Raw genomic sequence first — 25,806 nt, 5'->3', positions numbered from 1 at the left:
GTTTGCTGCCGGCGTTGCTATCTCTTTTTTTCTTCTTCTTCTGTTGTGGCATATGCTGCAGGTGCCTGCTCGTTTTTCGTATGTGGGTAACAACATTTAACTACCGTATGTATATACAGGTAAAAGCCAGTAAATTAGAATATTTTGAAAAACTTGATTTATTTCAGTAATTGCATTCAAAAGGTGTAACTTGTACATTATATTTATTCATTGCACACAGACTGATGCATTCAAATGTTTATTTCATTTAATTTTGATGATTTGAAGTGGCAACAAATGAAAATCCAAAATTCCGTGTGTCACAAAATTAGAATATTACTTAAGGCTAATACAAAAAAGGGATTTTTAGAAATGTTGGCCAACTGAAAAGTATGAAAATGAAAAATATGAGCATGTACAATACTCAATACTAGGTTGGAGCTCCTTTTGCCTCAATTACTGCGTTAATGCGGCGTGGCATGGAGTCGATGAGTTTCTGGCACTGCTCAGGTGTTATGAGAGCCCAGGTTGCTCTGATAGTGGCCTTCAACTCTTCTGCGTTTTTGGGTCTGGCATTCTGCATCTTCCTTTTCACAATACCCCACAGATTTTCTATGGGGCTAAGGTCAGGGGAGTTGGCGGGCCAATTTAGAACAGAAATACCATGGTCCGTAAACCAGGCACGGGTAGATTTTGCGCTGTGTGCAGGCGCCAAGTCCTGTTGGAACTTGAAATCTCCATCTCCATAGAGCAGGTCAGCAGCAGGAAGCATGAAGTGCTCTAAAACTTGCTGGTAGACGGCTGCGTTGACCCTGGATCTCAGGAAACAGAGTGGACCGACACCAGCAGATGACATGGCACCCCAAACCATCACTGATGGTGGAAACTTTACACTAGACTTCAGGCAACGTGGATCCTGTGCCTCTCCTGTCTTCCTCCAGACTCTGGGACCTCGATTTCCAAAGGAAATGCAAAATTTGCATGGTTGGGTGATGGTTTGGGGTGCCATGTCATCTGCTGGTGTCGGTCCACTCTGTTTCCTGAGATCCAGGGTCAACGCAGCCGTCTACCAGCAAGTTTTAGAGCACTTCATGCTTCCTGCTGCTGACCTGCTCTATGGAGATGGAGATTCCAAGTTCCAACAGGACTTGGCGCCTGCACACAGCGCAAAATCTACCCGTGCCTGGTTTACGGACCATGGTATTTCTGTTCTAAATTGGCCCGCCAACTCCCCTGACCTTAGCCCCATAGAAAATCTGTGGGGTATTGTGAAAAGGAAGATGCAGAATGCCAGACCCAAAAACGCTGAAGAGTTGAAGGCCACTATCAGAGCAACCTGGGCTCTCATAACACCTGAGCAGTGCCAGAAACTCATCGACTCCATGCCACACCGCATTAACGCAGTAATTGAGGTAAAAGGAGCTCCAACCAAGTATTGAGTATTGTACATGCTCATATTTTTCATTTTCATACTTTTCAGTTGGCCAACATTTCTAAAAATCCCTTTTTTGTATTAGCCTTAAGTAATATTCTAATTTTGTGACACACGGAATTTTGGATTTTCATTTGTTGCCACTTCAAATCATCAAAATTAAATGAAATAAACATTTGAATGCATCAGTCTGTGTGCAATGAATAAATATAATGTACAAGTTACACCTTTTGAATGCAATTACTGAAATAAATCAAGTTTTTCAAAATATTCTAATTTACTGGCTTTTACCTGTATATTTCCGAATTGGTTTAACTGCCACCCGCCTGAATCTATTTAAAATCTAATTTTTTTAAATTTCAACCGCCCGACCCGACCCGCGGATAAAATCTAATTTTTTTTTATTTCAACCGCCCGACCCGCGGATAATCCGCGGACTCCGCGGTTGTGTCCGCAAACCGCGCATCTCTAATGTACACTTTTGACCACGACTGTATGTGTGTATGTATTATAACTGTGATAACTCCTACTACTATATTAGTACTGTGTCATGACACTTGAATGGTGTTGTTTACTCCCTAGATATGCCATGGCTGTGATGAATCACCACGTTTGTCCCGTGGAAAACTGGTGAGCATTTCATTTGGTCTTTGTTGTCTAACACGAGACATGAAGTGATTGAGTGTGATCGGTGCTGCAGGTCCTACAACGTAACGTGCACAGAGGAGCTGCTCCGTCCAGGCTTTCCCAAGACCTGTTGCACCATCCAGGACATCCCCCTAATCAGGTGTCCTCATCAAAGCCTGCACCACTACTTTAGTCACCGTGTGGATTTAGCATGCTATGGTTGCCACATCACTCATCCACACTTCACTGCATCACCTCCTGCTTTTATGTCGTCCAACATCACAAGACTCTGAGCCTTTATCAAGGACGTACTATCATAAAGTGATGCGATCGTTTAATCAAAATGCTTATGCCATGCAACTGTTTTAATAATTCCATGTTTTGTCTGCATTTGTTACAGTAAATGTGGTTCTTTCCCTCCTGAAAGCTGCCTGTTCAGCCTCATCGGCAATGTAGGAGCCTTCATGGGTAAGTCAGAGCTCCACATACATCCTGAAAATGTTGATGGTGTGAACAAATGAAGGTTCAGTACTGAAGATGTGCTCTCATGTGTCGTAAATACAGTCGTCCCTAGTTTATCACAGTTAATTGGAACTGGACATGAGGACTATAATAAATACAACTTTTTACAACCTCCTATGTATATTTTTTAACATAATTAAAGCCTTCTAACTAGGGGTGTAACGGTACACAAAAATTTCAGTTCGGTACGTACCTCGGTTTAGAGGTCACGGTTTCCATTCATTTTCGGTACAGTAAGAAAACAACAAAATATAATTTTTGGGGTTATTTATTTACCAAATTTGCAAAATCTTCCACCAAAAATATTTTTCTTAGTGGAATATTTGATGTGAAGTAATGGGAACCTTGGATAGGTCAATAATTCATAATAACATTGATTTTGATTCAATATTATGTTTTGAGCAATGACAGTTTGAAAGAAAAAAAAAACAGCTTTGTTTTATTAGTCAACATTGCAACTTTTTCTAAATTACATTTAACCTTTTAAGTTTTTTTATTTCACTTTTGTTATGTTTTTGTTTATTTTAATAGTATTTTTAGAATGTGCCGTGGGCCTTTAAAACATTAGCTGTGGGCTGCAAATGGCCTCCGGGGCACACTTTTGACACCCCTGCTATAGATAATAAAAAATTAAATGTGATAAATCTATGGATAAAAAGCAGAGCCTGGCGACGCATGCGCGTTTATCATAACTCTCTCTCTCTCTCTGTCTCTGCCCCTCCCTCACCAATGCTGCTGCGCGCACAATTTGTTTTGTTTTTAACCCCTTCGTAACCCTGAACATACATTGAAAATACACGCAACCCTAACTCAAAATGCCGGACATTTTAGGCATTTAAGAAACTCCGCCCTGACAGCTCCGCAAAAAAGCCTAAAAATGCCTAAAATGTCCGGCATTTTGAGTAAACAATGCACACTGCCGTGTGTTGTGCCTCGGTGTGCATTGTTTACACAAGGTGCGTTACACTACTTAATATGTCCATGTGGAAACTCGTTCGGTACACCTCCGAACCGAACCGGAACTCCCGTAACGAAACGGTTCAATACAAATACACGTAGCGTTACACCCCTACTGTACATGTATGTATATGGATGATGAATACTTTTGCAACAACACAAGCTCATGTTCCCTATGAGTGGGTGAACAATGTATATACACCCTGTTCATAAATATATACAATCAATCAAGTGGTGCCTATGTCAGCCTCAGGAGCCATGCAGGCCTTGAAATAGCCCGAGCTCGCCATATCAATAATTAATGTGCTGTTTCACCCTCCCCCTGCATATCCTCCCTCAAAACCGCAATAAAAGTACACCTCCAGGCAACTTCAACCCTAAACTAACACCCTCCCCGGATTGTTGTTAATAATCAAATGTAAACAATCAAATGCAGATATTTTTCTTATGCCTTCTGATTTCCCTCTCTCTCTCTCTCTATGTCCACTACTTGCTGTACATATCCTCCCAAGTCAGACCTACACTGTTTCAATATCCATTTCTCTGTTCTCAATTGTTGATGACTGATGATAACAACCAAACCTAACCCCCCCCCCCCCCCCCCTCCACACCCCGAATTGTAAATAATGTAAATAATTCAATGTATACACCCTGATGATTATCTTGTGTGATGACTGTATTATGATGATAGTATATCTGATAGTATATATCTGTATGATGAATCAATTTAAGTGGACCCCGACTTAAACAAGTGTAAAAACTTATTGGGGTGTTACCATTTAGTTGTCAATTGTACGGAATATGTACTTCACTGTGCAACCTACTAATACAAGTCTCAATCAATCAATCAAACCCCCCCTCTGCACTTCATCCATTACTCGTCCTCTACCTGTCAGGTTGGATCACCACTCATGTTTGCCCCCTTTCCCCATTTCATTGCAGTGTTCACCCTTTACCACATGTTCCTGCAATGATTACTCACTTCCTTTATTGTGACTCACTAGTCACAACATTAGGTACACCTGCACAGTCTCCTGACATTAGAAATCCTAATACATACCTGCCAACTACTCCGGTTTTCCCGTAATTAGTACGGTTTTCATCAACCTATTCCGGGTTACGGTTGCAATGATAAAAAATACGGTTTTTCATTAATTAAAACAATTTTTTTTTTTTTAAGTTTTATTCACGAAATCGCGTAACAACAATGACAATTGACACTGCTTCCTGTAACTTCCTATCGAGCCATTCCGAATGCCATGCGCGAGGCTATTTATAGCACCGCTGCCAAGCACGAGGCACCAGTTGCCATTGTTTCCAAACGAGCGAACGATCATGGAATCAGCCGGAGAAAAATCGCAAACGAGTTTTAAACCGAAAAGAAAACTGCAGTCATTCCGTGAAGAATATTCAAAAGCCTATCCGGGAATAATTATCCGTTCCAAAAAGGGTGAAAACTACGCGAATTGCACCTTGTGCAGACAAGATTTTTCGATCGGAATAAATTTGGATTTTAGCCACAAAAAGGTAATGACACCAATGTTATCTATTGGAATTGTTTAGTACTGTTATACTGTTAAAAGTGTTTATACTATTTATGCTTTCAAGTCCAAGTTGAAGAAATCTTGTTAAATGTTGACAGCATAACTACCAAAATACAGAAGTATGTCCTTAATATTTTTGCAGTGCTATTTCTGTTGAAAAGTTCAAATGATTACATTAGAGATGTGATGTGCCACTTTTCAAGTGTCTGATGGCTTCAATTAATTTTCATTAATTTTTCATATTTTGAATTCTTTTGAAAGGCTTACAAAAAAACTACATTTGAATTGTAATTCCATGCTATTGACAGGACTATTAATTTTAATGAAGTTAGCTTACCATGTTTACAGTATGATAATTGTGATAGAAATGTGAATTTTAGGCACAGAATATTTTTTACAATTGAACAAGGCAGTAGATTATACAAGCTTGGACAGAAAGTTAATAATGACACCAATTTTTTTTTTAATGGAATTGTTTAGTACTGTTTTACCATTTGTTTACTGTAAAAAGTGTTTATACTGTTTATACTTTCAATTAACAAATTGAAGTCTTGTGAAAGGTTGACAGGATAACTGGCATTAACTGTCAAAAGAATTTCAAACTATTGAAGTTAGCTTACAGAATAAACATGTCAATCAACCCATATGATTTTTGCTGTAATATTTTTGTTTTGAAAAGTCACTGTGACTGATAGAAAAGTGATGGTTTTAGCAACATTTTAACCTGTCTGAATGCTAATAATCATTTTGCGTCGGCCTGAACCCCCCACCAGGACTTTGTCCTGGACCTACCGGGGCCTGCAGCCCCTGGACCCTGGCTACTAGGTTTTTCTGATTTCAAAAGTTGGCAGGTATGATAATATTAGAAACACTTGTCTGATCAACTACATTCATAACTCTAGTCTTTGCATAGTACATCTTTTAAAATCAAGTGTTTGGTTAGTGAAAATAATTAAAATGTAGTTTCCTAATGAAGCCTTAGCTTGACGCTCCTCTACTTTCTCCTGCTCCGCTTCCTGCGGCAACAACAAACACAACTCCAGACGCTCCTCTTTGTTTTGTGTCGTCTACTTGTCAACTTAATCATTCAAATACATCAAACAATAACGACGTGGGAACAAATGAATGGCAAAATAAAGTGAGTTTGGTATAGTAAGAAAGAGTTAGAAAAAGTAAGAGTAAGGTCAAAAAAACTGTGGCTTGATACCACCATACCTGACTGCCATTACCCATAATGCATTGTGTCCAAACCTTATTACCACACAGATCCTTCCGCCATATATGCAATTAAACAGTTAAATATTCTTCACTGTATTAAAGCAGTAAAAAAATAGTACGTCATCAAATTATTCAGACAAATGTAATAATTACAAATAAAGTGGCCTTTTATTAATATCTCAATATTTTTAGTCCATGTCATGATACACCATATATATGTGGATATGTTTAGTCCATGTCACGATACACCATATATATGTTTAGTCCATGTCACCATACACCATATATACAGGTAAAAGCCAGTAAATTAGAATATTTTGAAAAACTTGATTTATTTCAGTAATTGCATTCAAAAGGTGTAACTTGTACATTATATTTATTCATTGCACACAGACTGATGCATTCAAATGTTTATTTCATTTAATTTTGATGATTTGAAGTGGCAACAAATGAAAATCCAAAATTCCGTGTGTCACAAAATTAGAATATTACTTAAGGCTAATACAAAAAAGGGATTTTTAGAAATGTTGGCCAACTGAAAAGTATGAAAATGAAAAATATGAGCATGTACAATACTCAATACTTGGTTGGAGCTCCTTTTGCCTCAATTACTGCGTTAATGCGGCGTGGCATGGAGTCGATGAGTTTCTGGCACTGCTCAGGTGTTATGAGAGCCCAGGTTGCTCTGATAGTGGCCTTCAACTCTTCTGCGTTTTTGGGTCTGGCATTCTGCATCTTCCTTTTCACAATACCCCACAGATTTTCTATGGGGCTAAGGTCAGGGGAGTTGGCGGGCCAATTTAGAACAGAAATACCATGGTCCGTAAACCAGGCACGGGTAGATTTTGCGCTGTGTGCAGGCGCCAAGTCCTGTTGGAACTTGAAATCTCCATCTCCATAGAGCAGGTCAGCAGCAGGAAGCATGAAGTGCTCTAAAACTTGCTGGTAGACGGCTGCGTTGACCCTGGATCTCAGGAAACAGAGTGGACCGACACCAGCAGATGACATGGCACCCCAAACCAACACTGATGGTGGAAACTTTACACTAGACTTCAGGCAACGTGGATCCTGTGCCTCTCCTGTCTTCCTCCAGACTCTGGGACCTCGATTTCCAAAGGAAATGCAAAATTTGCATGGTTGGGTGATGGTTTGGGGTGCCATGTCATCTGCTGGTGTCGGTCCACTCTGTTTCCTGAGATCCAGAATGCCAGACCCAAAAACGCAGAAGAGTTGAAGGCCACTATCAGAGCAACCTGGGCTCTCATAACACCTGAGCAGTGCCAGAAACTCATCGACTCCATGCCACGCCGCATTAACGCAGTAATTGAGGCAAAAGGAGCTCCAACCAAGTATTGAGTATTGTACATGCTCATATTTTTCATTTTCATACTTTTCAGTTGGCCAACATTTCTAAAAATCCCTTTTTTGTATTAGCCTTAAGTAATATTCTAATTTTGTGACACACGGAATTTTGGATTTTCATTTGTTGCCACTTCAAATCATCAAAATTAAATGAAATAAACATTTGAATGCATCAGTCTGTGTGCAATGAATAAATATAATGTACAAGTTACACCTTTTGAATGCAATTACTGAAATAAATCAAGTTTTTCAAAATATTCTAATTTACTGGCTTTTACCTGTATATCTGGATGTTTTGCCTTAGCCCTCCACAGCACAGAGTCAGCGCTTCTAAAAGTTTTTAACGATATCCTCCTGTCAACTGATTCTGGTAAATATGTTGTCCTGGTGCTTTTAGATCTGTCTGCTGCGTTCCACGCCACCTTAATCACTCGTCTTGAGAACTGTGTGGGCATTAAGGGCGCCGCCCTCAACTGGTTCCGGTCGTACCTAACCGACAGGAGTGTTTGTGTAAAAGTAGACAGTTTTATGTCTTCCACAGCTCCTTTACCACATGGGGTCCCCCAGGGCTCAATCCTTGCCCCAATTTTATTTGCGCTTAACCTTCTCCCCCTTGGTTCTATTTTTAGGAAGTACAGTATTGCATTTCATTTTTACGCCGATGATTGCCAGATTTATTTTCCCATGGCACAAAATAACACGGTTCAACGTCTTATTGACTGCCTGCACGACATCAAAGTCTGGCTTTCAGCTAACTTCCTGAGCCTAAATGAAGATAAAACTGAAGTTATGTTGTTCGGTCTAAGTCGCTCTCCCTCCCCCAACGTGGACCTCGGCACTCTGACCCCGTATCTCAGCGACTGTGTCACAAACCTGGGGGTAAAGTCCGACTCAGATTTTAAATTCGAAAAACAAATCAGCAGCGTCGTACAAAAAAGCTTTTATCAATTACGCCAAATAGCGAAAGTGAAACCGCTTCTATCAGGACATGATCTTGAGAAATTAATCCACGCTTTTATCTCGACTCGTCTTGATTACTGTAATGCCCTGTATGTAGGCATTAGCCAGGCCTCCCTCGCCCGCCTGCAGCTCGTGCAGAACTCTGCTGCTCGTCTGCTAACACAGACCCGCAGACGTGAGCACATCACCCCTATTTTAGCGTCCCTTCACGGGCTCCCTGTGCGTTATCGAATACATTTTAAACTCCTTTTATTTGTTTTTAAATGTCTAAACAACCTCGCGCCAACCTATCTCTCCGACCTCCTTCAGCCTTACTGCCCCACCCGATCCTTAAGATCAGCCGATCAGCTGCTGTTGACGGTCCCTGACACAAGGCTGAACCTTAGAGGTGACAGAGCTTTCGCCATTGCTGCTCCCAAGCTCTGGAACGACCTACCTCTGAGTGTTAGACAAGCCTCCTCTTCCTGTTTTTAAATCTCTCTTAAAAACATACTTTTATTCCATGGCTTTTAACACTGAGTGATATCCATCCTGCAATGGCGCCCCATAATACACCTGCTGTGATCCTGTTTTTATGTTTTTATTTATTCTATTTTTATTTTTTTATTTTTTTTATCATATTCTGTTTGTGTTGTGTTGTTTGCTTGGTACTCGTTTTATCTTTTAACCTGTCCATTGTACAGCACTTTGGCTACCCCTGTGGTCAATTTTAAATGTGCTTTATAAATAAAGTTGATTTGATTTGATTTGATTTAGCCTTGAATGAACACTTGATGCATATAATCACAGCAGATTGAATGTCTACCGTATTTTCCGCACCATAAGGCGCCCTGGGTTAAAAGCCGCGCCTTCAATGAACGGCATATTTCAAAACTTTGTCCACCTATAAGCCGCCCGGTGTTATAAGCCGCATCTAACTGCGCTAAAGGAATGTCAAAAAAACAGTCAGATAGGTCAGTCAAACTTTAATAATATATTAAAAACCAGCGTTCTAACAACTCTGTTCACTCCCAAAATGTACGCAAATGTGCAATCACAAACATACGTATATCAACATGGACAGAGCTGCGTGAAAAAAGCCACCCGGCCTCTTCGCGTAAACTTAAACTTACCTTAACCACTCGCTCATCTTTTCTTCATCCATCCATCCCTTCGAGTTAGCTTTTATGATGACGCCGGCTGGAAAGGTCTCTTTTGGCAAGGTCTTCCTTTTGAATATCACCATGGGTGGAAGTTTCTGGCCATTAGCATGGCAAGCTAGAACCACAGTGAAGGATGACTTCTCATTCCCTGTGGTGCGAATATTCACCGTACGTGCTCCCGTTGTATCCACAGTGCGGTTCACAGGAATATCAAAAGTCAGTGGAACCTCGTCCATGTTGATAATGTTCTCTGGCCGGATCTTTTTTTCAGCTATCTTGTTTTTACAATATGCACGGAAAGTAGCCAGCTTTTCTTGAAAGTCTTTAGGCAGTTGCTGTGAAATAGTAGTCCGTGTGCGGATGGAGAGATTGCGTCTTTTCATGAACCGGATCCCTGACGCTTAGTAGGAGCCATTTTGTGGTCTTTACAGATGTAAACACACAAAGGAAATGAAACGTACGGTGATATCCGCGCGCTTCTTCTTCTTCTACGGGGGCGGGTGGTTGCTTACAGTAGAAGAAGAAGCGCTTCCTGTTCTATGGGGGCGGGTGCTTACCTTGGCGGTTGCTTGCGTAGAAGAAGAAGCGCTTCCTGTTCTACCGGGAAAAAAGATGGCGGCTGTTTACCGAAGTTGCGAGATCGAAACTTTATGAAAATGAATCGTAATATTAATCCATATATAAAGCGCACCGGGTTATAAGCCGCACTGTCAGCTTTTGAGTAAATTTGTGGTTTTTAGGTGCGGCTAATAGTGCGGAAAATACGGTACATTAAAACATTCTTTTTCATACTGCATTAATATATGCTACTTTTAAACTTTCATGCAGAGAGGGAAATCACAACTAAAAGTGTATTTATTAAACACTATTATTGGCACAAACATTCAAGTCATTTCAAAACAGAAAGTGCAAGATTGTCAGAGACATTTTAAAACAAGCTATTAGTGCACTTTTGTTCATGATGTCACTAAGATGACACATCAAAACAACACTCAATTAAAGTGCACTTTTTGTACAGAACGCCACTACAACAGTTACAAACAAATAAAGTGCACTTTTGTGCATGATGTCACACAAGATATTTCAATAAGTGTCAAATAAAAATGAGCTGCATAATAGGAAATCAAATAGTGTATGTGGTAGGTTCCTGCGGACGTTATCTCCTTCTGTTGTTGACTATTTTTTTCATACGGTGTCGATGTGGAAATGGTTGCTTGGGCATTTTGTGGGTGTGGCACCAGCCGGAGATGTTGACATGCGGAGTTTCAAGCACTCTTCATTCTCTAGCGGGGTGACTTTTCAAATGATGCTACATATTAGCAGTGCCGCTACTTTTTGTAGCAACGCTTTTGCCGCATACTTGACAAATTACGGTTGTCTGTTCAACATCTTCCCGCTTGAAGCCAAACCACCGCCAGACGATGGACCCCCTGCTTAGGAATTAATTCTTCCTTCATTTGTTACCAGATTCGCACCTTCTCTCTCTCGTATTACCACTCGCACCACAGCTAACTTTACCCATGCCGCTACCTCTCTGCTCGGCGAGGGCGTATGACGTTGCACGCGCGGCAGTATGTGACGTATATGAGAAGGTGCGCTTGTTTTAAGTCTCTGTGAGAAGGAGAGACAAGAAAGAGTGTGTGTAGTGTAATTCCTGCAGCTAAAAGCAACTGCGTGAGAAGGTATACTCCAATATAGTCATTTTCTATATCGCACAGAGACAAGTATATTCCATATATCTCCCAGCCCTACTGTCAGGTTCAAACACTGATGACATCTATTAAACAGGACAAGAAGCAAAGAATCAAACAGAGACAGAATTACATTTGAGGAGAAACGTCTGGTCTGTACTCTTGTACAGTCTCCAGCACGTTCTGGCCAAAGATTGTACGCCTCCTCCTTTTATTTGGACTTTCCCTGACCACATGGCCACAGCTGCTTCCAAAGGGACGTGGGTCGTAAAACAGCGTTGCCTTTGGTTACAGAACAGTTCAAAAGAAAAGGTCGTAAACACTTCACAGAAAAGGTCGTACAACAGTTCAAAGAAAGGTTCGTAAAAGAGTTCAAAAAAGCGGTGTCTGGAACTTGAGCAGATCCTGCCTTCTCTCCGCTTTGTAGTCCTTGGGTTAAAAAACAATATCTTTCTGTTGATTACAATACATGAAAGAAAAACAGAACACCTTCATGTTGCTTCCCATCCTACACAGTGGAGTTTTACAAGACTTCTTGGTAGGTTCAAAGACAGCTTTTGGTCTTCTCGCTGGGAACTCATTTCAACACAAAGTTTTTGTGATAACTTAGATACAATTATTCTAACACCTACTTATAATTATTCTAAGGATGCAATATATACATTTTTGTATTACCGTATTTTTCGGAGTATAAGTCGCACCTGCCGAAAATGCATAATAAAGAAGGAAAAAAAACATATAAGTCGCACTGGAGCCCGGCCAAACTATGAAAAAAACTGCGACTTATAGTCCGAAAGATACGGTATTTCAATAAAGTCAATAGTCCCATTTTGGCTGAATAAACATAAAGCACCCTCCATAAAATGTAAAGTAACTTAAACATCATTTAGGCTCCTACAATACTTACTGTAAGCCAATGAGGTCTTCATTGGGCAATAATGAAACTCATGACATTTTGGTATTGTTAGGGACCGAGTCCCTTTGGGACAGAGGACTCTATTGTATTTCTAGCGTTTTATTATTATTATTATTCCGCCGCCTCTTTGAGCTGTAATTTGACCCCCTTAACACACGTCAGGACTGGCGAAAATTGCGATCTAATCAAAAAAACCAAACCCCAAAACTCAAAATTGCGCTCTAGCGCCCCCTAGGAAGAAAACTCAGACAAAACTGCCTGTGACTCCCAGTAGGAATGTTGTAGAGACATGAAACAAAAACCTCTATGTAGGTCTCACTTAGACCTAGATTTCATTCACTCACAACCCCCAGCAAAAATCAACAGGAAGTTTGCAATTCCCCCTTCAAAACAAAAGTTGAGTAAAAACAGTCACCTTTTTTCAAACATTATCTCCTCCTGAGCGCGTTTGTCGTGTCGGCTTCAAATTAGCACAGGAGAGAGATTGAACCCTTCTGATTAAAAGTTGATGAAAGAGTTTTAATTACTGCTCCGGTTTGGATTTTATGAGCCCTCAAAGTCGGTCCCGTCCATCGCTGCTTGCAGCTTTAATTCTGATTATTTCTGTTAAATTGTCTAGTGCATTTCCACCTACCTTGTAGTGGTGTTAAGTGTTTGTGTATTTGTTGTCCACAGTGGTGATGGTGTGCCTTCTGCGCTACGCCCAGGTGATAGAACACAGCCACGGGTGTTGGGTCAACACCAGTGCGCTGGTGTCGGGTTGCACCAACGCGGTGGGTCTGGTCATGGTGGGCAACTTCCAGGTGAACACACGTTTAGTAAAGTCACACCTGGACCACACAGCACCACCCTCTGATGGTGTTCATCCACCTGACAGGTTGACCACGCCAAGTCTCTGCACTATGTGGGCGCTGGTGTGGCCTTCCCAGCAGGGCTTCTTTTTGTGTGCTTACAGTGTGTGCTCACCTACCGGGTGGCAGTCACCGCCCTGGACTACTGGATGGCACACCTCCGTGTGGCTCTGGCACTCGCAGCCATGGTCTCCCTCGTCCTCAGCATCCTTTACTTGTACACACCTTTACTAGCTCACACCTTTACTAGCTCACTACTCACCTCCTCACCTTTACTAGCTCACTACTCACCTCCTCACCTTTACTAGCTCACACCTTTACTAGCTCACTACTCACCTCCTCACCTTTACTAGCTCACACCTTTACTAGCTCACTACTCACCTCCTCACCTTTACTAGCTCACACTCACCTTTACTAGCTCACTACTCACCTCCTCACCTTTACTAGCTCACACTCACCTTTACTAGCTCACTACTCACCTCCTCACCTTTACTAGCTCACTACTCACCTTTACTAGCTCACACTCACCTTTACTAGCTCACTACTCACCTCCTCACCTTTACTAGCTCACACTCACCTTTACTAGCTCACTACTCACCTCCTCACCTTTACTAGCTCACATTCACCTCCTCACCTTTACTAGCTCACACTCACCTCCTCACCTTTACTAGCTCACATTCACCTCCTCACCGTTACTAGCTCACTACTCACCTCCTCTAGCGCACTACTTACCTCCTCACCTTTACTAGCTCACACTCACCTTTATTAGCTCACTACTCACCTCCTCACCTTTACTAGCTCACATTCACCTCCTCACCGTTACTAGCTCACTACTCACCTCCTCTAGCGCACTACTTACCTCCTCACCTTTACTAGCTCACTCACCTTTGCTAGCTCACTACTCACCTCCTCACCTTTACTAGCTAACATTCACCTCCTCACCTTTACTAGCTCACTACTCACCTCCTCACCTTCACTAGCTCACTACTCACCTCCTCACCTTTACTAGCTCACTCACCTTTGCTAGCTCACTACTCACCTACTCACCTTTACTAGCTAACATTCACCTCCTCACCTTTACTAGCTCACATTCACCTCCTCACCTTTACTAGCTCACTACTCACCTCCTCACCTTTATTAGCTCACACTCACCTCCTCACCTTTACTAGCTCACACTCACCTCCTCACCTTTACTAGCTCACATTCACCTCCTCACCTTTACTAGCTCACTACTCACCTCACCTTTACTAGCTCACCCTCACCTTTACTAGCTCACTACTCACCTCCTCACCTTTATTAGCCCACATTCACCTCCTCACCTTTACTAGCTCACTACTCACCTCGTCACCTTTACTAGCTCACTATTCACCTTTACTAGCTCACTACTTACTTCCTCACCTTTACTAGCTCACTACTCACCTCCTCACCTTTACTAGCTCACTACTCACCTCCTCACCTTTACTAGCTCACACTCACCTCCTCACCATTACTAGCTCACACTCACCTCCTCACCCTTACTAGCTCACTACTCACCTTTACTAGCTCACTACTTGCCTCCTCACCTTTACTAGCTCACTACTCACCTCCTCACCTTTACTAGCTCACTACTTACCTCCTCACCTTTACTAGCTCACTACTCACCTCCTCACCTTTACTAGCTCACTACTCACTTTTACTAGCTCACTACTTACCTCCTCACCTTTACTAGCTCACACTCACCTCCTCACCTTTACTAGCTCACACTCACCTTTACTAGCTCACTACTCACCTCCTCACCTTTACTAGCTCACACTCACCTCCTCACCTTTACTAGCTCACACTCACCTTTACTAGCTCACTACTTACCTCCTCACCTTTACTAGCTCACTACTCACCTCCTCACCTTTACTAGCTCACTACTCACTTTTACTAGCTCACTACTTACCTCCTCACCTTTACTAGCTCACACTCACCTCCTCACCTTTACTAGCTCACACTCACCTTTACTAGCTCACTACTCACCTCCTCACCTTTACTAGCTCACACTCACCTCCTCACCTTTACTAGCTCACACTCACCTTTACTAGCTCACTACTTACCTCCTCACCTTTACTAGCTCACACTCACCTCCTCACCTTTACTAGCTCACACTCACCTTTACTAGCTCACTACTTACCTCCTCACCTTTACTAGCTCACACTCACCTCCTCACCTTTACTAGCTCACACTCACCTTTACTAGCTCACTACTCACCTCCTCACCTTTACTAGCTCACTACTCACTTTTACTAGCTCACTACTTACCTCCTCACCTTTACTAGCTCACACTCACCTCCTCACCTTTACTAGCTCACACTCACCTTTACTAGCTCACTACTCACCTCCTCACCTTTACTAGCTCACACTCACCTTTACTAGCTCACACTCACCTCCTCACCTTTACTAGCTCCTGACCTTTCATTCTCCCATTTAAGACTCATCGATTCTGTGATCGGACATACTGAAGTTTAAATTGTGCCAGCCTGCATTTTGTGTGTATGTGAGTGGACAGACAAGTATTTGTATTTTGTGTGCATGTGAATGGACAGACAGGTATTTATATGTTGTGTGTATGTGATTAGGAATACAATTATTGTGTGTATGTGGATAGCTTTTATATTTTGTGTGTATGAATGGACAGACAGGTAATTTATATGTTGTGTGAATGTACTGACGGGTATTTATATTTTGTGTGTATGTGATTAGGAATATGTTGTGTATATGTGGATAGTTTTTATATTTTGTGTGTATGTGACTAGACAGATGTTTATTTTGTGTGTATGTGAATAGACAGACAAATGTTAATATGTTGTGTATGTGAATAGACAAGAGGTTTAGGTTTTTGTGTATGTGAATAGCTTTATATTTTGTGTATATGTGAGTGGATAGACAGATATTTATATTTTGTGTGTATGTGAATAGAAAGATGTTTAGGCAGACAGATCTACATATTTTGTGTGTATGTGAGTGGACAGACAGATGTTAATATTGTGTGTGATGTGAGTAGACAGACAAATGTTTATATTTTGTGTGTATGTGATTAGACAGTTTATTGTGTGTGTGTGTGTGTGAATAGACAGACAAAGATTAATATGTTGTGTATGTGAATAGACAGAGGTTTAGGTCTTTGTGTATATGTGAGTGGACAGACAGATATTTATATTTTGTGTGTATGTGAATAGAAAGATGTTTAGACTGACAAATCTACATAAAATATTTTGTGTGAATGTGAGTAGACAGATGTTAATATTGTGTGTATGTGAGTAGACAAATGTTTATATTTTGTATGTATGTGAATAGACAGACAAATGTTAATATGTTGTGTATGTGAATAGACAAGAGGTTTAGGTTTGTGAATAGCTTTATATTTTGTGTATATGTGAGTGGACAGACATATATTTATGTTTTGTGTGTATGTGAATAGACAGATGTTTAGGCAGTCAGGTTTACATATTTTGTGTGTATGTGAGTGGACAGACAGATGTTAATATTGTGTGTGTGTGATGAGACAGACAAATGTTTATATTTTGTATATGAATGGACAGATGTTTATATTTTGTGAGTATGTGAATAGAAATAATTTTTAGGTTTTGAATAGTGTGTGCGTGAATGGACAGACAGATGTTGACATGTCTTACTAAGTGTTAGAAAGAAATGAAGTCCAAAAATGTTTTGCTGTGTCAATGACCAGTTGTAGTCATCCAGCATGCACTAGGATTATTATTATTAGTAGTATTATTATGATTATTATTATTACTATTATTAGTAGTATGATTATTATTATTATTGTTATTAGTATATTATTATTAGTAGTATTATTATTATGATTATTATTATTAGTAGTATTATTATGATTATTATTAGTAGTATTGTTACCATTATGATTATTATTAGTATCAATCATAATAATAATACGATTATATTAGTATTATTATTATGATTATTAGTATTATTATGATTATTATTACTATTATTAGTATGATTATTATTATTAGTAGTAGTATTATTATGATTATTATTATTAGTATTATTGCCATTATGATTATTATTAGTATCAATCATAATAATAATATGATTATATTAGTATTATTATTATTATGATTATTATTATTACTATTATTATTAGTATGATTATTATTATTATTAGTATATTATTATTATTAGTATTATTATTATGATTATTATTAGTAGTAGTATTATTATTAGTATTATTACCATTATGATTATTATTAGTATCAATCATAATAATAATATGATTATATTAGTATTATTATTATGATTATTAGTATTATTATGATTATTATTATTATTATTACCATTATGATTATTATTAGTATCAATCATAATAATATGATTATATTAGTATTATTATTATGATTATTAGTATTATTATGATGATTATTATTAGTATTATTACCATTATGATTATTATTAGTATCAATCATAATAATATGATTATATTAGTATTATTATTATGATTATTATTATTAGTATTAATATGATTATTATTAGTATGATTATTATTATTATTATTGTTATTAGTATATTATTATTATTAGTATTATTATTAGTAGTAGTAGTATTATTATTATTATTAGTATTATTACCATTATGATTATTAGTATCAATCATAATAATAATATGATTATATTATTATTATGATTATTAGTATTATTATGATTATTATTATTACTATTATTATTAGTATGATTATTATTATTATTAGTATTACCATTATGATTATTATTAGTATCAATCATAATAATATGATTATATTAGTATTATTATTATGATTATTATTATTAGTATTATTATGATTATTATTATTACTATTATTAGTATGATTATTATGATTATTATTAGTATTATTAGTAGTATTATTATTATTAGTAGTATTATTATGATTATTATTATTAGTATTATTACCATTATGATTATTATTAGTATCAATCATAATAATAATATGATTATATTAGTATTATTAGTATTATGATTATTATTATTATTAGTATGATTATTATTATTATTAGTAGTAGTATTATTATGATTATTATTATTAGTATTATTACCATTATGATTATTATTAGTATCAATCATAATAATAATATGATTATATTAGTATTATTATTATTATTAGTATTATTATGATTATTATTACTATTATTATTAGTATGATTATTATTATTATTAGTATATTATTATTATTAGTATTATTATTATGATTATTATTATTAGTAGTATTATTATGATTATTATTATTAGTAGTATTATTACCTTTATGATTATTATTAGTATCAATCATAATAATAATATGATTATATTAGTATTAGTATTATTATGATTATTATTATTACTATTATTATTAGTATGATTATTATTAGTAGTAGTAGTATTATTATGATTATTATTATTAGTATTATTATGATGATTATTATTAGTATTATTACCATTATGATTATTATTAGTATCAATCATAATAATAATATGATTATATTAGTATTATTATTATTATTATTAGACATATTTCCATTGTCCCGTACTGCTCCTTAACCTTCCCCAGGCGGCATCTTCTTTGTGCACGAGAGCTTCACGCTGCAGCACGCCGCCGCCATCTGCGAGTGGGTCTTCACCGTGGACATCCTGGTCTTCTACGGCACCTTCACCTACGAGTTCGGCACGGTGACGGGCGACACCTTGATGGCGGGCCTGCAGCAGTGCCTCCACCACGGCTCGGGGGTGATCCTGGGCCCCAGGGCCCGGGACTCTGCGCTGAGCGCGGGCAGCGCCGCCACCACCAAGGGCCTCAAGTCGCCCGGCGGCAGCAGCACGTCCACACATCTCAACTGCACCCCGGAGAGCATAGCCATGTTGTAGCTGGCATGGCAACTACTCTTTTTTTTACAACTAATATCATTCTTTCCCCTCCAGGTGTCCTCACCACTATGAGGTGTCCAGGTGTCCTCACTATGAGGTGTCCTCACCACTATGAGGTGTCCAGGTGTCCTCACTATGAGGTGTCCTCACTATGAGGTGTCCTCACCACTATGAGGTGTCCAGGTGTCCTCACTATGAGGTGTCCTCACCACTATGAGGTGTCCAGGTGTCCTCACTATGAGGTGTCCTCACCACTATGAGGTGTCCAGGTGTCCTCACCACTATGAGGTGTCCTCACCACTATGAGGTGTCCAGGTGTCCTCACCACTACAAGTCCAGTCCATGCCAGCTGAGAACTGGAAGGAGATCCACTGCAATACCAACATTTTAAAACTATAAGCTCTTTTCTACTAATCGCTTTGCTCTTGTTAGTTTTTTCTATGAGTTCTTACTAAGTTCTAGTAAAGATCTGACTTGTCTGGTGAAGATGGATCCTACCTGGCCAACTACCTCTGCTAAGGAGGTCATGTTCTTCATTTCCATGTGAGCAGGATGATGCTAAGCTAAGGTTCAAAAGCTGCCAGGTATGTTGGATCCACGAGGATGCCTTGGTGGAGGTTTTCTTTTTCTACTCTTCATCACCGATCAATGGATCTGACTTTTGCACGGCACTTTTTGAACGACACAATATTATCGTATTTTTCGGATTATAAATCGCAGTTTTTTTTCATACCGTATTTTTCAGAGTATAAGTCGCGTCGGGAGTATAAACCCCGTTTCCATATGAGTTGGGAAATTGTGTTAGATGTAAATATAAACGGAATACAATGATTTGCAGATCCTTTTCAAGCCATATTCAGTTGAATATAAAGTTAAAGTTAAAGTAGCAATGATTGTCACACACACACTAGGTGTGGCGAAATTATTCTCTGCATTTAACCCATCACCCTTGATCACCCCCTGGGAGGTGAGGGGAGCAGTGGGCAGCAGCGGTGGCCGCGCCCGGGAATCATTTTTGGTGATTTAACCCCCAATTCCAACCCTTGATACTGAGTGCCAAGCAGGGAGGTAATGGGTCCCATTTTTATAGTCTTTGGTATGACTCGGCCGGGGTTTGAACCCACAACCTACCGATCTCAGGGCGAACACTCTAACCACTAGGCCACTAAGTAGGTTATATATGCTACAAAGACAACATATTTGATGTTCAAACTCATAAACGTTATTTATTTTTTGCAAATAATAATTAACTTGGAATTTCATGGCTGCAACACGTGCCAAAGTAGTTGGGAAAGGGCATGTTCACCACTGTGTTACATGGCCTTTCCTTTTAACAACACTCAGTAAAGGTTTGGGAACTGAGGAGACACATTTTTGAAGTGGAATTCTTTCCCATTCTTGCTTGATGTACAGCTTAAGTTGTTCAACAGTCCGGGGGTCTCCGTTGTGCTATTTTAGGCTTCACATTTTCAATGGGAGACCGGTCTGGACTACAGGCAGGCCAGTCTAGTACCCGCACTCTTTTACTATGAAGCCACGTTGATGTAACACGTGGCTTGGCATTGTCTTGCTGAAATAAGCAGGGGCGCCCATGATAACAACATATGTTGCTCCAAAACCTGTATGTACCTTTCAGCATTAATGGCGCCTTCACAGATGTGTAAGTTACCCATGTCTTGGCCACTAATACACCCCCATACCATCACACATGCTGCCTTTTTACACTTTGCGCCTATAACGACCCGGATGGTTCTTTTCCTCTTTGGTCCAGACGTCCACAGTTTCCAAAAACAATTTGAAATGTGGACTGGTCAGACCACAGAACACTTTTTCCACTTTGTATCAGTCCATCTTAGATGAGCTCAGGCCCAGCGAAGCCGACGGCGTTTCTGGGTGTTGTTGATAAAACGGTTTTCGCCTTGCATAGGAGAGTTTTAACTCGCACTTACAGATGTAGCGACCAACTGTAGTTACTGACGGTGGGTTTCTGAAGTGTTCCTGAGCCCATGTGGTGATATCCTTTACACACCGATGTCGCTTGTTGATGCAGTACAGCCTGAGGGATGGAAGGTCACGGGCTTAGCTGCTTACGTGCAGTGATTTCTCCAGATTCTCTGAACCCGTTGATGATATTACGGAGCGTAGATGGTGAAATCCCTAAATTCCTTGCAATAGCTGGTTGAGAAAGGTTTTTCTTAAACTGTTCAACAATTTGCTCAGGCATTTGTTGACAAAGTGGTGACCCTCGCCTCATTCTTGTTTGTGAATGACTGAGCATTTCATGGAATCTACTTTTACACCCAATCATGGCACCCACCTGTTCCCAATTTGCCTGCACTAGAGATGCGCGGTTTGCGGGCACAACCGCGGAGTCCGCGGATTATCTGCTATTTGGGCGGATGAAATTTAAAAAAATTAGATTTTATCAGCGGGTCGGGTCGGGTCGGGCGATTGAAATTTAAAAAAATTAGATTTTAAATAGATTCAGGCGGGTGGCAGTTAAACCAATTGGGAAATATATATACATAGTTAAATGTTGTTACCCACATACGAAAAACGAGCAGGCACCTGCAGCATATGCCACAACAGAAGAAGAAAAAGAAAAAGAGATGGACACTTTTACGGAGCGGAGAAGGGACGCCTCGCCGGGGTCCGGGACCGAGGCCCCTTCCCCCGAGAGGGCCCCACCGGGAGCCGTAGCTGAGGCGATCCGCGAGAAGGGCCCGACGCACGTCCAGGGTCACCACCGCACCGACACCCCGCCTCGTCCGCCTTCGCCGCGGCCGGCGTCACGCGCAGCAGGTAAGCAGCTTACCTGCCCGCCACCCCCGTGGCCGGGGGCTCGTAACAGGGGTCACTCCGCGCGCTCCGCCCGCGCAGCTTATCTGCCCGCCACCCCTGTTGCCGGGGGCGCGTAACAGGGGTCACTCCGCGCGCAGTGCGCTCACGAAAGGGGTGGGGCTCACCCTGGTTGATATAGAGAGCAGGACGGTGGCCATGGAAGTCGGAACCCGCTAAGGAGTGTGTAACAACCCACCTGCCGAATCAACTAGCCCTGAAAATGGATGGCGAGACGCGCTTGGAGGTGCGCTCAGCGCGGCTCCCATATGATTGCGCACTGGTGTGCGTCTGGGTCGTGACAGCGTGGCACGCGAATGTCTGTGCTGCATTGGATCAGTCTCCTTTCTTTAACAGGCAAAAGCTTTATAACCTCACTAATGCCTTGCATCGTCTATATTAGATATATAACAACGGGCGGGTGCAGTTCTGATCAAATGTTAGATCGGGTGGATTGCGGGTGGTTGACGACTTTCTGATGCAGTTGCGGATGAAATAATTGCCTATCCGCGCATCTCTAGCCTGCACACCTGTGGGATGTTCCAAATAAGTGTTTGATGAGCATTCCTCAACTTTATCAGTATTTATTGCCACCTTTCCCAACTTCTTTGTCACGTGTTGCTGGCATCAAATTCTAAAGTTAATGATTATTTGCAAAAAAAAAAATGTTTATGAGTTTGAACATCAAATATGTTGTCTTTGTAGCATATTCAACTGAATATGGCTTGAAACTGATTTGCAAATCATTGTATTCCGTTTATATTTACATCTAACACCATTTCCCAACTCATATGGAAACGGGGTTTGTATAAGTCGCACCGGGCCGAAAATGCATAATAAAGAAGGGAATGAGATAAATAATATTATTTGATATTTTACGCTAATGTGTTCATCATTTCACACATAAGTCGCTCCTGAGTATAAGTCGCACCCCCGGGCCAAACTATGAAAAAAAAACTGACTTATAGTCCGAAAAATACGGTAGTCAGGAGCGACTTATGTGTGAAATGATGAACACATTATAATATTATTGATGTCATTGACGTAAGAGACTAGACGTATAAGATTTCATGGGATTTAGTGATTAGGAGTGAGAGATTGTTTGGTAAACGTATAGCATGTTCTATATGTTATAGTTATTTGAATGACTCTTACCATAATATGTTACGTTAACATACCAGTTGCTTATTTATGCCTCATATAACGTACACTTATTCAGCCTGTTGTTTATTTTAAATTGCCTTTCAAATGTCTATTCTTGGTGTTGGCTTTTATCAAATACATTTCCCCAAAAAATGCGACTTATACTCCGAAAAATACGGTAATTTGTCACAGGTGCAGGATTCTGAATGTTGAATACAGGACTGCCTTTTTTTTTTTTTTACTCTTTCTAGAATCGCGTTTGTTTGTCATTTCTAATCGTAGACCATCCCAATATTTGTTTTGGTGATCTGAATTTCAATATTAATATGACTGTTTCCTCTATTATCATTTGGCCTCAAAGTTGTAGGATTTGATCATTTCTGACCAATCCCTGCGTAGAATGGCCTTTTTAGCTTGGAATCTACCAAAGATTCTCCAGTTCTTTTGACTATTTGACATGGTCCTACACTCCAGTATGTCCATGGCATGAAGGACTGACGTCTAGATGACACAACCTGCTCAGTCAGCAGACTTTACAAGTTGACCGTATCGTTCCATAATCATTTAACCAGCTTGATCACCATACTTGCCAACCTTGAGACCTCCGATTTCGGGAGATGGGGGGCGTGGTCGGCGTAGGGCGGGGGCGTGGCTAAGAGGGGAGGAGTATATTTACATCTAGAATTCACCAAGTCAAGTATTTCATATATATATATATATATATATATATATATATATGTATATATATACAGTGGGGCAAAAAAGTATTTAGTCAGCCACCAATTGTGCAAGTTCTCCCACTTAAAATGATGACAGAGGTCTGTAATTTTCATCATAGGTACACTTCAACTGTGAGAGACAGAATGTGAAAAAAAAATCCAGGAATTCACATTGTAGGATTTTTAAAGAATTTATTTGTAAATTATGGTGGAAAATAAGTATTTGGTCAATAACAAAAATTCTACTCAATACTTTGTAATATAACCTTTGTTGGCAATAACAGAGGTCAAACGATTACTATAGGTCTTTACCAGGTTTGCACACACAGTAGCTGGTATTTTGGCCCATTCCTCCATGCAGATCTTCTCGAGAGCAGTGATGTTTTGGGGCTGTCGCCGAGCAACACGGACTTTCAACTCCCTCCACAGATTGTCTATGGGGTTGAGGTCTGGAGACTGGCTAGGCCACTCCAGGACTTTCAAATGCTTCTTACGGAGCCACTCCTTCGTTGCCCGGGCGGTGTGTTTGGGATCATTGTCATGCTGGAAGACCCAGCCACGTTTCATCTTCAAAGCTCTCACTGATGGAAGGAGGTTTTGGCTCAAAATCTCACGATACATGGCCCCGTTCATTCTTTCCTTAACACGGATCAGTCGGCCTGTGCCCTTGGCAGAAAAACAACCCCAAAACATGATGTTTTCACCCCCATGCTTCACAGTGGGTATGGTGTTCTTGGGATGCAACTCAGTATTCTTCTTCCTCCAAACGCGACGAGTTAAGTTTATACCAAAAAGTTCTATTTTGGTTTCATCTGACCACATGACATTCTCCCAATCCTCTGCTGTATCATCCATGTGCTCTCTGGCAAACTTCAGAAGGGCCTGGACATGCACTGGCTTAAGCAGGGGGACACGTCTGGCACTGCAGGATTTGATTCCCTGTCGGCGTAGTGTGTTACTGATGGTAACCTTTGTTACTTTGGTCCCAGCTCTCTGCAGGTCATTGACCAGGTCCCCCCGTGTGGTTCTGGGATTTTTGCTCACCGTTCTCATGATCATTTTGACCCCACGGGATGAGATCTTGCGTGGAGCCCCAGATCGAGGGAGATTATCAGTGGTCTTGTATGTCTTCCATTTTCTGATAATTGCTCCCACAGTTGATTTTTTCACACCAAGCTGCTTGCCTATTGTAGATTCACTCTTCACAGTCTGGTGCAGGTCTACAATTCTTTTCCTGGTGTCCTTCGACAGCTCTTTGGTCTTGGCCATAGTGGAGTTTGGAGTCTGACTGTTTGAGGCTGTGGACAGGTGTCTTTTATACAGATAACCAGTTCAAACAGGTGCCATTAATACAGGTAACGAGTGGAGGACAGAAGAGCTTCTTAGAGAAGAAGTTACAGGTCTGTGAGAGCCAGAGATCTTCCTTGTTTGAAGTGACCAAATACTTATTTTCCACCATAATTTACAAATAAATTATTTAAAAATCCTACAATGTGAATTCCTGGATTTTTTTTCCACATTCTGTCTCTCACAGTTGAAGTGTACCTATGATGAAAATTACAGACCTCTGTCATCATTTTAAGTGGGAGAACTTGCACAATCGTGGCTGACTAAATACTTTTTTGCCCCACTGTATATATATATATAAGAAATACTTGACTTTCAGTGAATTCTAGCTATATATATATTTATTTTATTTTATATATATATATATATATAAGAAATACTTGAATTTCAGTGTTCATTTATTTACACATATACACACACATAACACTCATCTACTCATTGTTGAGTTAAGGGTTGAATTGTCCATCCTTGTTCTATTCTCTGTCACTATTTTTCTAACCATGCTGAACACCCTTTCGCAGGTACCCAGAAAGGTTTCGAGTACCACCAAAAAAACTGAATCTCTGAAGACAGTATACAAATCTGTGTTAAAGGTGTACAAATACTGTTTGTATAATAAGCATGTTATTTTTTTTTTTTTTTTTTTACAAATGAGGGTTAAGAGTTC

The 25,806-nt window shown here is 40.0% G+C and overlaps 1 protein-coding gene across 2 annotated transcripts in view; it reads left to right on the top strand.

The window, feature by feature from the left end:
* tmem150aa (transmembrane protein 150Aa) overlaps window positions 1-19,179 on the top strand; it is a 40,221-nt gene extending 21,042 nt beyond the window's left edge. For both annotated transcript variants that reach the window (XM_061985855.2, XM_061985857.2), the window contains exons 3-8: window positions 1,994-2,041; window positions 2,112-2,198; window positions 2,439-2,506; window positions 13,026-13,153; window positions 13,228-13,405; window positions 18,779-19,179. In XM_061985855.2, coding sequence (XP_061841839.1) covers window positions 1,994-2,041; window positions 2,112-2,198; window positions 2,439-2,506; window positions 13,026-13,153; window positions 13,228-13,405; window positions 18,779-19,092 — 823 coding nt within the window. In that variant the 3' untranslated portion in view covers window positions 19,093-19,179. The remainder of the gene's footprint in view (window positions 1-1,993; window positions 2,042-2,111; window positions 2,199-2,438; window positions 2,507-13,025; window positions 13,154-13,227; window positions 13,406-18,778) is intronic.
* Window positions 19,180-25,806: the final 6,627 nt, after the last annotated feature.

The sequence above is a fragment of the Nerophis lumbriciformis genome, linkage group LG12 (assembly GCF_033978685.3).
Source record: "Nerophis lumbriciformis linkage group LG12, RoL_Nlum_v2.1, whole genome shotgun sequence".
In the NCBI taxonomy this organism is placed as follows: Eukaryota; Metazoa; Chordata; class Actinopteri; order Syngnathiformes; family Syngnathidae; genus Nerophis; species Nerophis lumbriciformis.
The sequence above is the reverse complement of the archived record's forward strand: the minus strand, read 5'-3'. Positions and strand labels throughout refer to the sequence as shown.